At 39.9% G+C, this 13,255-nt stretch overlaps 1 protein-coding gene across 6 annotated transcripts in view; it reads left to right on the forward strand.

Annotated features, from left to right (window-relative positions):
* AGAP1 (ArfGAP with GTPase domain, ankyrin repeat and PH domain 1) overlaps positions 1 to 13,255 on the forward strand; it is a 361,066-nt gene that overhangs the window by 161,058 nt on the left and 186,753 nt on the right. For all 6 annotated transcript variants that reach the window (XM_080347158.1, XM_080347153.1, XM_080347156.1 and 3 more), the window contains one exon: positions 6,896 to 7,023. In XM_080347158.1, coding sequence (XP_080203284.1) covers positions 6,896 to 7,023 — 128 coding nt within the window. The remainder of the gene's footprint in view (positions 1 to 6,895; positions 7,024 to 13,255) is intronic.

The raw sequence follows: 13,255 nt of genomic DNA on the forward strand, positions 1-13,255 counted from the left end.
GTTTTAGTCAAGTAATAGAAAAGCTGGTATCACGTACTATGTAATCAAATTGTTTTAAGAAGATATGTTAACTGAGCACTTTGTCCTTTAAAACTTCCTAATGCTTTTGGTACCTCACATTATAGACAGCTGATTTTTTAACATTTTTTTGTGAGGTAGTTTGACTCTTCTTTTGCTGTACAGGGTCAGAGGTAAGTACCTGCACACTTCATTTTCCCACCCTTGTTGGTCACGCTGTAATGTGAAATAGAGGTTATCCCAGCAAGTACTGCCATAGTCTGTTAGAGCATTAAGTGGATTTGTGTTCAGTACAGAATAATAACTCATCTCGATGGGTATGGCTTTGCAGCACACTCTTTCTACAGGGGAAAATAGCTTAAGAAATTTCTGGCCCTGTGTTGTGCTTTAGCTGTGCTCATACTGGCTGATGGTTGGACGACAGCTTAAACAGCATCACTGAGAAGACCCAGGTTAAAAAGTCCTCTCACTCCCACTTAAAGTCTGTAGTTGTTGAAAATATTCAGTTTGTATTGGCAACACATTTAGGACACACACAAATACATACTGGCCTTTTTTTCTCCAAAAATAGTAGCTCAAGCAGTTGCTACATCCAAGCCCAAAGCTGTAGGAGTCCCGTACTTGGTTGTGTGCCAGCTGGCACACCAAGCTCTCCTTTTAAAGGGAGAACTATAAAAGTTGTTTAGGTTAAAAAATGGATTGAATTGAAAATAGGCACAATGGCTTTAATAGTGAATACTTACAGTAATGTTTCCCATTCAGAAGCATTTGTGGTTAGTACTTCCTTTTGTCGTTATTACTGTTTCGCCTGTAATACGTAATTGTGGAATACATTTATTTTTATTGAACACTTACTTATTGTAAACATGGAATATTAAACTGAAACGCAGTTGCCAAAACATGTATGTTCCTATATATCTTAACTTCCCACGGTGTTTTTGACTTGGACAGGGCTTTTCACATGACGAAAGTAAATGATCATCGCTAGGGTTTATGGGCAGAAGCAAATTTTTTTGTTCATCAGGTGAAACATGATTTTGTTGCTGTATCAGTTATACCAGTTATGCTGCTTCCACTTTCCCTCTCTGTCTCCCTACCAGGTTCTGTTGGGGTTACTGGGATTTTTTTAGAAACCAGGGCTTCTGCAGGAATTAGTTAATGTATTTCCAATGGTATTTGTGCCATGATGTTCATCTTGTGTTGCTCGTGATGTGAACGGAGCAGAGACATTCTGCAAAGATACGGTGTTGTTTGTTGTTCGAAGTGATGGGTAGGGGGGCACTTTAGGATGAAAGGTAACCTTTGTGCAAACTTTCTGATTTTTTTTCTTTTCCCCCTTAGCAGTTAAAATATGTATTTATGAGTGTTTGTCCCTTCTGTTGTTTTTCACTGTAGCCATGAGCATTCCAGCTTCAACTGAAAGCTATTTTCTGTCTGTCAGTAAGTGGAAGAAAACTTACTGCATGATGCTTGCATTCCTATCTTTTGCACAAAGTGACAGGTTTTAACTGAACCTGGTGTTTACTCATATTCGGACACAGAGTGGAGATAAATGGTCTTATATATGGTTTTATGAGAAATCAATTTTGATCTAAATTAGTTGTAATTTGAGAAGACTGTTTTCACCTAAATACGCAATACTCTTGTACCAGTGGTAATGGAGAAGAGAAATGTCACCAGATGTTACAGGTATTGCATGCTTGGAGTCTTCCCTGTTATTATTTCAAGTGTTCCAGGGTAAAAAGCAATATAAAGGGTGCAGGAGTAGCTCTGTTCGCTTTGGGAAACAGACCAGCGATCAGATTGTTGTTACCTCTGGACATTTTCCAGGTTTTGTCTTAAAACTGGGGCGAGATTGGGGTCTCAGGCTAGGCGAGGTTTCCCTCAAGGCATCTATTGTGCGAAGCAGAGGTACCTTTGTGTTTCCAGTTCTAAGAGGTGTGGAGAGAGATGAGACATGTCTTGAACTTCTTGTAAGGAGTATTTTCCCCCCAGGCCTCTGCTTTTCTTGTCCCCATACTTGAATGAAGCTGCGCTAATGAGATTGTAGAGACCCGGCTGCCCCCGCTGAAGCAGCCTGGCACTGCGCGAGGAGTTGACGTGCGAACAGCCCTTTGAACCGCGGAAAGAAAACTCTGTCAGAGCAGTTACTCTGGCAACAGTATTTCTAATGGTGATTAGCTCCCAAACGGAGCACAAAGAGGAGTCGGTTCATTATGGAGGCGCAGCTCGGGGTTTCGGGGAGAGGAGGTGACCTGCTGTTCCTCCCGCGGGCGAGTTTACCGCTCTGATAGTCAACCCCGCGTCTTGAGAGCGGAACAGGAGAGCTTTGTTTAGCAAAAATCAGTGTATGGGTAACTTTTTTGTGTGTGCAAACGAAACCAGTGGTGGTTTGCGATGCAGATGTGCCGAGGTAGGGTGCTGAAACCTCGCTCGCCACCACAGGTCCCCGCTCAATGGGACCTTCCAATAAACCATCCCACGAGAGGTTCATGGGGGCTGCTTGCGAACGAGTGGTTTGACTAACAAAAAGTGGCATTCGAAATGAAAGGGGCAGGGGGGTGGGAAGGTTAATTTTGTTGTGGTGAGCTAGGTCAGGCATGGAAGAGGAGGCATTCAAGAGCTTTCTCTGCAAAATTGGACATTTTATTCATCTCACAGCCCAAGAGTTTCACATGCTTTTAATTAACAAGACCTTAAAGCAAAATATAGCTTCTAGTCATTCTGGCTTGTGGAATTAAGTTTAAATGTGTAAGAAATAAGCATCAGTCTTGCCCAAAGACCAAATATTTACTGAACATCAATTCTGCTGGTTTATAACTCTAAATATCCTTGACATATCCCTGTTTATTTGCAGAAGAGTTCTTGACTTTGCAGATAAATTTTGTTTAGCTTTTCATACTACAGATATATAGCTTCCAATAAAAATCCCTCTGAAATTGATAGCTTAATTGACTATATAAAAGTAGAGGCAATGCAATTGATTTAAAAAAAAAAAAAAAAGTTAAAATACTCATTACTATCTTGATTATTTTTTATATCTGCCACATAGATGAAGTCAGTATTCATCTGGCTTTGAAACATATCTTAGCAAGTGTATTTATGTTAAATCCAGAAGCACTGAATCATCTTTGGGATGAGAAGGAACCTGAAAGCTCTGGGGTAAAAATATTTCAACTTTCTTGCTTTCTCTACTCATGGTATAGAACAATGTTTGTTTTAATTGTATAGCTTCCTCTGGACTGACATCTTAATAACAAGCAGTTCAATATTAATCTGAAGATTTTGAGTAGTCTTAAATTGGTTAATGAAGTATAGTAGTTGGCTTTCATTAACAGCAAAAAGATGCTTACGTATGGCCACAGCTTATATCAAGCATTCCTGAAGAGCAATATATATTACTGTATGGTTTTCAGTAGAGGTCCCACCCAGCTGCCTGAACAGTTATGGTGGTGGTACTGCCTTTTTTTTGGGGAAAAAAAAGAATAATCTTGTTTTTGGATATTTTTAGATACACTCTGACAGAGTTGCTCATAAATCCAGTGTGAACTTGTATATAGATGTGGTTATGGAACAAAACGTGTTGGTTTAAGGATTTTTCCTACCACAACTAAGCAGCTAATGAGTGATCACTTTGAGTCCTAACAAAGATGTAATCACAGAAATGGGTTTGGCGCTGAATAAGCAATATAGCATGGCTGTTCTCTGGCTCTGGTGTTAGTTCTTACAATTATGGTGTATTTCTCCGGTGCTACACAGCCATATAACTGTGGGGGTTTTTTTTCCTCCCTAACTGCTGTGTCTGAAGATGTCGGCAGCGGGAGTTAGCGGATCTATGGGGTTTTCAGTGCCAGACATTTTAAGTTTTGTGTATTTCAGGGCTTTCTTCTCCGGAATAGAAGATGTAGAAAATGTGAATTTGCAGCAGCACTGCTGAGGAGATATATGCTGAACCCCTTTTATTGACTTCTGATGGGCAAGATTTAGGTTTCATCTCTTCTCTCAAGGTAGCTTTAGAAAGAGCACAGTAGGTCTTTTGACAGTCCAGCGATTGCCCCACAGATGATCAGTCGTGTCTTTCATATGTCGCAAACTTTGAAGGGTCAGGGTACTCCTTTAGGTACTTCAGAAGCTCCTATCACCATCATATCCAAGGGCAAGTAGCCCTGAGCACTTGAATATTGAATGCAATCTAATTATGGAGTGACGGCTCCATGGCCGCAATGAAAGAAGCAAAACCTGTTTGGTGTCTCAAAGGAGAGCGGGTCGCCTAATGAAGAGAGGGGAGAGGCAGGAGGAATCGTGCTCTGGCGGGGGATATTAAACTTGTTGCCGAAATGGAGGGGGAATTGGGAAGGTTTGGCAGCTCAGAAGGGGATTTCCATTAGGGGGCACATCATTTTTCTAACGGAGAGAAAGAGCTGAGAAATTTGAGGCTAAGAATGGTTTATTCTAGAATTTGTAGCACAATGTTAAGGAGGTAACGTTAGATCTTCTGCTGCAATTTTACCATTTTTACAGTGAACGGGATAAATTATTCTTTGTGCTGCTCTCTGTAAGGTTCAATTTCCAGCTGCTTTTTGGACCACTCTACACATTTCTGGAGTAACTGTTTACGCTTTTTTTGCTTTTAAAATGTATTTATTTAGTGTTTGCTCTTGTAGTACATTGCTACCATTCAGGTCATGCTTTTGGATATGTGAGTTCAGGCTGTCTGGTTTTGTTTTTTTATTTTTCCTTAATTAGTCAGGACTGCGTTATGTATGTTAATGTGATGCTACAAACACACCTATATTCAGATTGAAGGAAAGAGGTAAATATTTGCCTTGATTAATTACCTCTCCTGTGTGAGAATGGAAGCTTTTGTTGAGAAGGTAGTTTTCATTCATGTGTGGTTTTAATTCAGTTTTGGTCTTAATTTAGGTCTTTACTGCATATGATGAAGACAAATCCATGTGTGTATGTTAAAATCTGACCTCCAGTTTGCTCTCTGTATTCACTAATGTGTTTTAAAATATTTTAATATATGGCTTTCCAGGCTCCAGATCAATAAGCCAATGGGTTTGAAATGACAGAGTGCTACGATATTCCTCTGTAATTTAAACATGATTAGCTGATGAAGGTTATGATCAATATGCTAGGGGAAGATAAATTACTTGATATCATCCTTTCAGGATGATAAGAGGCCTATTGGAGGTGGGATGTAACTAATGAAGCTGCTTCTTCATATATGCGAGCCATTTTTTATACAATGTATTCTCACTAAATCATGGTTATGTCATCATTCATTTACATGAAAAACATAAGCCACAGACCAGTTTGTTATTAAAATCGCATTCATTTGGAAAGAAATTGTATGCTTACTCTGCTAAACAATATCTCTGTCTGTGTTGTAATCTATTGAGGAGAAATAATCTTGAAATTTACCTAAGTATCTTTTTCTATGTTGTGGACAAGACAGTTGAATGCTGTTAGTTTAATTACAGTAAGTTTCTGTGTGAGTTTTTAAGTAGATGACAATAATTGTTGCCTTTCTGCCTCACCGACCCATTGTGGTGGAGACTGTACAAGTGACCACAGGCTCCTTTGCACAAGTTTTGTAAGGTGCTTCACTTCACAAAGATCAGGGCACGCATGGAAGCTACATTGAGTTAGTGGTGCTTTTCATTACACTAGTCTCTGTTTCTGAAGACTGAAATTTTGTTTGCTTTTGTTTGTGACCCAATAGTTAGATAACTGATGTAAAGGATTTCGAGTCTTTATGACCTAGACACAGCTCTTTTCAAAAGCCATAGCTTAATAGTGGAATGAGCTGAAATTCTAATTTATCACAGGGTGAATTTCTGAAATAGTTTGACTTTTTTGAATTGAAAAATTATAGGAGAGGTATGGAAGCTGCTGCATTTCAGATCAGCTCTGTTTCCATTTTTTATGGTGAGTCTGCTGAGCTGCATATACAAGATGTTAATGACTCTGACCACTGTCTGCATTCAATAAATGCTGCTTTATGTGCTGTAGAAAATGTCTTAATATATTGCAAAATAAATTAGTAATTTTTCCAGTTGTGCTAATGCTGTAAATAACGAAACTAAAACTAGAAATCGTGAAGTAGCCTCTTTCCATAATGATTTTGAATGGGATGTGATGTGTGACACCACTGATCTAGGTATTCTGTGTTAGGTACCCTTTATCAGTTTTATTTTTCCCATTATCATTTGTTTCAAACGCTTTAAACTTGTGGCTTCCAAAACTGATTGTCCTGATGCAGTGGCCAGTAATTAAGAAAAGTCCACCTTATTCCTCAGCAGCAGAGAATACAAACCTTCTTGTAAACTAAACCGGCTTGGATGGGGAGTGAGATTTCCTAATGAACCTTCACTTTCCTTCCAGGATCATATCAGTAAATAGCACAGAGATGCACTTGAACTAGATTCTTAGTCAGGTGTTGCTCATATTTATCTTCTGCTGCAAGGAGAACATCCTAAAGAAGAATGGAAAATGTGTATTACTATAAGCTTTGTTGGTATGTTATAAGCCTATAGTGGATTCATTACAGCATTCCTTGTATTGCTTCTAGAAACTTGCACACTTGCCTTTTCCACTTCTGCTTGAATGTTACTGGTTCTCTGATGCTCAACTGGTGCAGTGAGAGTTCTGGGGCAGTTTCATCCATGTGGAGAACAGAGCCAGAGTCTCACATGGACCATATTCTGGACCACTAGTATCCATCACCTTAATTGCATCTATTACAATCAGGTTTTGGAGCAAGCCTTGGCAATGGAAAACCATTTTTGATGTCTTCTGTGTATTTCTTGATGTATCATATTTTCCAGGGTGTACTGTGGCTTACCTGCTTCTATGTTTTGTGTTTCTTTAGTTGCTCAGAAGATCGTTGCAACAAGGAAGAAACAGCAGCTCTCGATTGGGCCCTGCAAATCTCTGCCAAACTCCCCAAGCCACTCATCTGTGTGTTCTGCCCAGGTTTCTGCCGTACATATCAGCCAGGTACAGACTACAACTAATGTTTGCTCAAAAAGGAACTGATAGGTTGCTTTTCATCTAATGTATTTAATGCCAGTGCTCTTTTTGCTGCTTGATAGATAGTTGGCATTTTTATGAAAGGTATCAGTGATCTGTAGTTTGAAGCAATATTTTTTTTAATTGGCTTGACTTTGTTTCAAGAAACTGCTGCAGTAAAATAGTTTGATCTGAAAGCTATCTTTGATGGTACTGATTTATGCCCAGCAGCCTGCTGTTCTGAGTAGAGCAATTGTTATGACAGCAGGGTTTGCTGTACTGTGTTTTAAAATTACCTCTCTATGTTTTTGGTTATTGTTCTCCTTCAGCTGTGTGCTGAGCGATAATAGCTGGTGTATCTCAGTGCTTAGTGTGCTAGAATTTTACATTTGTGAGCACTGTGCACAGTTGTAATTGCCTGTCTCTGTTATGCTCAGTTGAAATGATTCCTCTTTAATGGCATAGTAATATATGTTGCTATTGACTTGTAGATACTATGTGTAAAAACAAAGCAAAATGCTACCTTAACATATGGCAGGAAAGCCTGTTGGCCTTGATGGTATTTTTTTGGAAACGTATGGTTAGTACCAAGATTTTTTAACTTGCACAATTTTTAGCCACATACATTAAAACACTCCCTTGTATTTCCCTTGTGATACCCTTCCTCAGTATCTTTGGGTTTTAGTGTCAAGTGATAATCTCTGCGCACATTCACAGTTAGGATGTATATCAGCTCAGTCATTCCGATCCAAGACCTTGGCAGCCAGGCAGGCTGTGTTCCCGCTCTGCGCCCTCGGCAGATGGATGCCAAGGGCCATCATTTTGACCTCTCCAGTCTGTGAGCAAAGCTGTGGCCTGTTTTCCTGATGGCCACTATAGTTGCTTGAGATGTCTGATATCCACCAGCTCTCCTCACGTGTTCTCCAGTCTAAACTCAATAATATACCAGTAATGTCGACTAAGGTTACGTTTCAGTGTTAAGCCACCCAAGTGAGGTTTTGTTTTATCTATGGACCTTTCTTCCACACTGAGTGCCTTGCTTTTTGACAAAAAGAAGTATAGTGAGGAAGTATTTTATCTTTTGGGGAAATGTTTTGTAGTTTGGTTTGGTTTGGTTTTCTTTAATTTACATGCTACTGTTTTCTGAAAGTACTTTATTTAGATTTACACCACAGGATGAAGGCTCTGGTTCTTCTGTGGTCATAGTGACCCATCTCCTCCTTTGCCCAGTGGAAGCTTCCACCATTGAATTAACTCTAAAGATGCATATTCCAGCTTGGTCCTAGAATTCTTTGCTGTGAAATGTTCTGCCTTGAACTGAGTCCAAATACCAGCCTCGTACTGTGACTCTCACTTCTGCTGATTATGCCAAAAGAAAACCCTGAAGTTCAGAACCCCCTTTCTAAAGCAGGTGCTAAGGTGCATGAGTCTTCTGAAGAACCCTGGCATCTTCTGGTGAAATGCGAGTTCTTCATGCAAAAGATGTTCTCCTCTTTCTTGTCATATGTGACGTTACCCAGTTTCCCCAGCCACTCTCTCTCTGACCAGTTCATTGCCACAAGCGCTTGAAACTAACCCTCTGCGTGAAATGCTGTTCTTCTAAACCATTTTCTCCACACCGTTGTGTATGTTCACACTTTTAGACTGAGAGGAATTGTGCTACCTGTAGGGACTGAGACACGTCCTATTCCGTGGTGGAAGAGGAAACATGTTGTCACCAAAATGTGGAGAATAAATGACACTATTTCCACTACTGATCTTACCCTTGGACCCAGGAATGACCTAGTTTACACATCTGCTGATGACTATATAGTTTTTCAAGACCTTCTAAGGAGGGTAGATGATGCTTTCTGCATCCCACTCTTAGCCAGCCGCATCTCTATGTTCTGCATTGTCCTACGCAGTTGTGGTCACCCTTCTTGTTAATGAAGTTTGTTTGATGAAGAACATGAAATGTCTAGATTCTTACCAGTTTCCTGCTGAAGTCTACTTTGGAGGCCAACAGCAGATACCAAATTCTGGACAAGTACTTCACCTACACAGCAAACTTCTTGCCACTGATAAGGACTGTTTGGGAAAATCAAGACAAGGTAGCTTTTGTGATAAGGATCCCTACAATCTGTTTCAATAAACATGAAATAATATTATTCCTTTACCAGCTGCCATAATTATCTAATGGGGCAATTGCAATACCAGTCAAAGTTGTCTGTCTTCTGAGGCTGATGTCACATCTAAGAGTATAGGCCATAAATCTGTTTCGTGTCTTATCGCCTTTGTGCTACACTGAAAGGCAGTACGACCTTGTTTAAGGAAAGGAAGCCGAATCCTTATCCTAGACTTAAAAGAACTTTGCAACTGCAATTCCAAGTTTCAGATGATCTGGGGGAAGATTTACCATCTCTGATCTTGGCTGGAAGACTGCCCGGTGTCTTACCCTTTAGAACATCTCTTCTGACGTAATGATGTTTCATTGAAGATTTCTACCATGAATCAAAAATGTTGCCATTACAGTGCCCTGCCACTTGCATTCTCCACAGGAGTGAAGGCCTTCAGAAGAAATGGTTACACAGATCACTTCAGATAAAGTGAGATATTTTTCCTTTTCTGGTTGGATCACTCTGGTGATCTAACTCCCACAAACTCTACACATGACTTTGCAGTCAAGAGCTTAGGCTTTACAGAAGGGAAAAAAAAAATGAAAGAAAAAAAACCTTGTCACCTTATTGAGTCTGGTCCTTAGGATACCTTGGGGGAAATTCTAAGGCTTAATACCAGCAAGGGATTCTCCACCCAGCAGTTTGTTTTCAAACAGTGAAGGACTTGTTTGTGTGTTTGGATGCATATCTATACTCATGTCCGTAAGTCCTAGGTAGCAGACACTGAGGTAACATCCCTTCCAGCAGATGCTCTCAAATATATTTATGCTCATGCACTTATGTATTTCCAGAGTCCCATGTCACAAAATGAGGTACTTCCTATTCCAATGAAAAATTCCACTTGTGTTTGCAGTAGGTGCTGCTTCTGTTTTCCTTCTCTGACTTCTTGTTTATAATGCATGTGTGTCGGTCCAGGTGAAGGTTTTACTTGGAAGCCTTTGATAGCCAGAGTCAGCCCTTGGTGCAAGTATTTCACATACATATGTTGGCTTTCAAGGCAGCACAGAATGCACACGAAGAATTTTATTCTCCACTCCAAGAGTATCATTCATGATTTGTGATGGACAGAGCTACTGTATACTCTGTCAACAAGAAGGATGATGCAATATTGCTTATAATCTGCTAGGAAACAATCTGTCTGAAGCATCGAGAAATACTTCAGTCAGCAGCTTACGTTCTGTTTTTTCTGAAGACTTCAGGAGGTAGACTGAGTTGTTTGGAGACAAGGAAGTGGTGTTTAGTGTCTTGAAGGCCTCTTATTAGCCACAGGGCATCTTGGGATAGGTCTTTTTACTTCGGCTATCAAGAAGAAATGCACACTTGCAGAGTACAGACCAGTCACTTCTGGATCTAGTGTCCTCCCCATCTTTATCCCACCTTTGATTTCTCCCACCCCTTGCCAGTCCTTCTAGGCATGATATGGTTGTAGACCATGCAAAATATCACAAGTTGACCTTACATCACAAAACCACACAGACATTCCTTTCCCCTAAACTCATTCCTGTGCTGAAGGAGTTGCTTGTCTTTTACACCTGGCTTATCAGGAAGGCATTTTTAAGTTATTAACTTGCAAGAATAGTGCCAGTATATAACAGTTCCAAAGGGCTCTTATCTCTGCCTAGACCCTGAAAGTGGAGATCATCTTGTTCCAAAAACCAGGAGGCTGCTATGGTGGGCATCACCTTTGATCCTCGGTGCATTCCACCTGAGCTCAAGATGCATCAGAAATCTGTGTGAAGCAGCCCTGTAGTGGATAACCTATTGAGTAGTTACCTGGGGCTGAGTCTATTTTTAAGTTTACACTGTTGTAAAAACATGAAAATCCTGTGGCACGACACCTGTAGTTACTGTTTGTGGGAAGGACTTCAGGCCCCTCTTCAGACAAATTGATGATGTGGAGGTGCCAGCTAGGAGTCCCCAGCAGTGTGAGCTTACTGGTGGGCTGCAGTTTTGAAGGTGAAAATGAAAATAGTATTTACCAGGGACTATATTTCCTTGAAATCTGGAGCCTGCATGTGTTTTCACACTTGCTATCTTTCCTGGCATTCAGCTGTTTATGTTCTGCTGTGAGAGTGCAAAGAAATGTGTTTACTGGTCAGCAGAGTCATTCCCCTAGGAGACTGGGATTATACCACAGAAAAGTATGGAGCTTAACATAGGTTTTACTAAACTGCAGCTCAGATATGGCTAGCACACAAGCTTACTCCTTACTACCCACAGCTAATCTGTAAAGATGCATTATTTATGCTTGCACTATGCCTCCATAAAGTTTTTACTGCAACACGATTGTCTAAATATGTAAATTAAACTATTAAAAGCAAAGTGCAGTCAGCGTAATCATTCATTGTTTTACTGTATCATTACCTGATTATGGATAAGCACTAAATAGTCGGGTACAATTATCTCATTTATAGTGGGGGTCATTTGGCATGAAATATTCTGTTGTAATAGTTTGGGCACTTGAATAAAAGAGAGACTCCATTGCTTAACTAGCTGCTGCTTCTGCTTTTTCATGTAATGGCAAAGTGAAAACTAAAAGTCAGGTGAAAACAACATTTAATACCATTGCAGCATACATCATACTCCTTTTGTATTTACAGGGCTATTTCTAAGTAATCTCTAGCATTTATTTAAGATAAGCATTATATATATGTGTATGTATGTATATATTACTCTTCATTCATGTGCGTAGTTTCACATACAGTACACACAGAAGTGCATCCTTCAGGACTCAACTGGTAAAACTCAGGGCATCTCTTGGTGTACTTTTTCCTCCTTTCTCTGTCTTCACAGAACCGCGGTTACGTTCCCATGTTAGTTTTTGTTATGCCCATTGTTACCTTTTCCTTTCTAAGGTCTCTTAAACTTCAGACTCAGACTTGATCTTAGATTTTCCAGTTCATAACGCAATTGCTGCCACTGTATTATTGAAGCCTATTGTCACATTTGGTTAACTAAATGTTGTTAGTAATTTCTTTGAGATTATTTTTTAATGTGTTAGCTTACTTTATCTTCAGAAGTTATTGTCAGACTCTCTTGGTGCTCTTTGGTCTGTCTGATAGGACAGATCAGCTCTTTCCTCTGACTTGCTGTTACAAGGAGAAAAGGCAAAAGTTCTAATATTTCCCGAAGGGTGAGGTTAAACTACTGCATAGGTGAAAACACTACAATTATTATAAGACAATTTGATCTTGCTGTGGAGGGCTAGACTTACTGAAATCTCCAGAGCTGTTTTTCTGGACCTAGGCTTGAAATTTACTGTCAAATTTGTGTTCCACAGTAGCATGCTCAAAGCTTTCTGGCTTTTGGCTGAGATGATGACTGAACAGTTTCCTCCATGATCTGTATTCGGGTGTGTGGCTGTGTATCACCAAAATCCCTTGAATGAATTGGACTCCCACCTATAGTGTTTTCAGGTGGAAGAGTGAGATAATGTGACTTCTGAGAGAAAAATCGTAGACAAGTGGCAAAAGAAAAATGTGTCCCAACTAAATAATTTTTCATGCGGTGTCTGTGTTTCTATATAAATACACTTTTCTCCACTTTCCTCAAGAACAGAAGGTGCAGACACCAAATGCATTCAGTCCTAGGTATGTGAAGTGTGCTTTTCATCAAGGCTTGCTTTATTCCAGCTGTTCCCAGGCTCCCTGAAGCCCTGGCAATCTCTTGCCTGTTTTAGAATTAGGATCTGCTGCCTTTGTTTGCTTCTCAAGAAGTGGTTAGAGATTATTTTTCTGGAGGGCATCATGATATATCCAGAGAGCAGAAACAAACGTTGGTTCTGTTTGTATTGGGTTACTTGTCAAGAAGAAAAACTTCAGCTTTATTCATGTAGTGGTCTGGCCTGACATTTGTACTATGTAAGCTTTATGAATCCTTTGGCAATACCAGGTAATTTATAGAAGATATAAGGTGAATATTTTGCTGTGTTTGTATAATTGGCCAGTCAGGAATATACCTCTTGGAAAAATAAGGTTAAGTCCAACATTTTCTTGATGCAGGTAACTGCTGAGCTCCTGTCACAGCAGGTAAATTACTCACCCATTTGTTTACTAAGGAAATCT

Source organism: Nesoenas mayeri (genome assembly GCF_963082525.1).
Source record: "Nesoenas mayeri genome assembly, chromosome: 6".
Taxonomy (NCBI): domain Eukaryota; kingdom Metazoa; phylum Chordata; class Aves; order Columbiformes; family Columbidae; genus Nesoenas; species Nesoenas mayeri.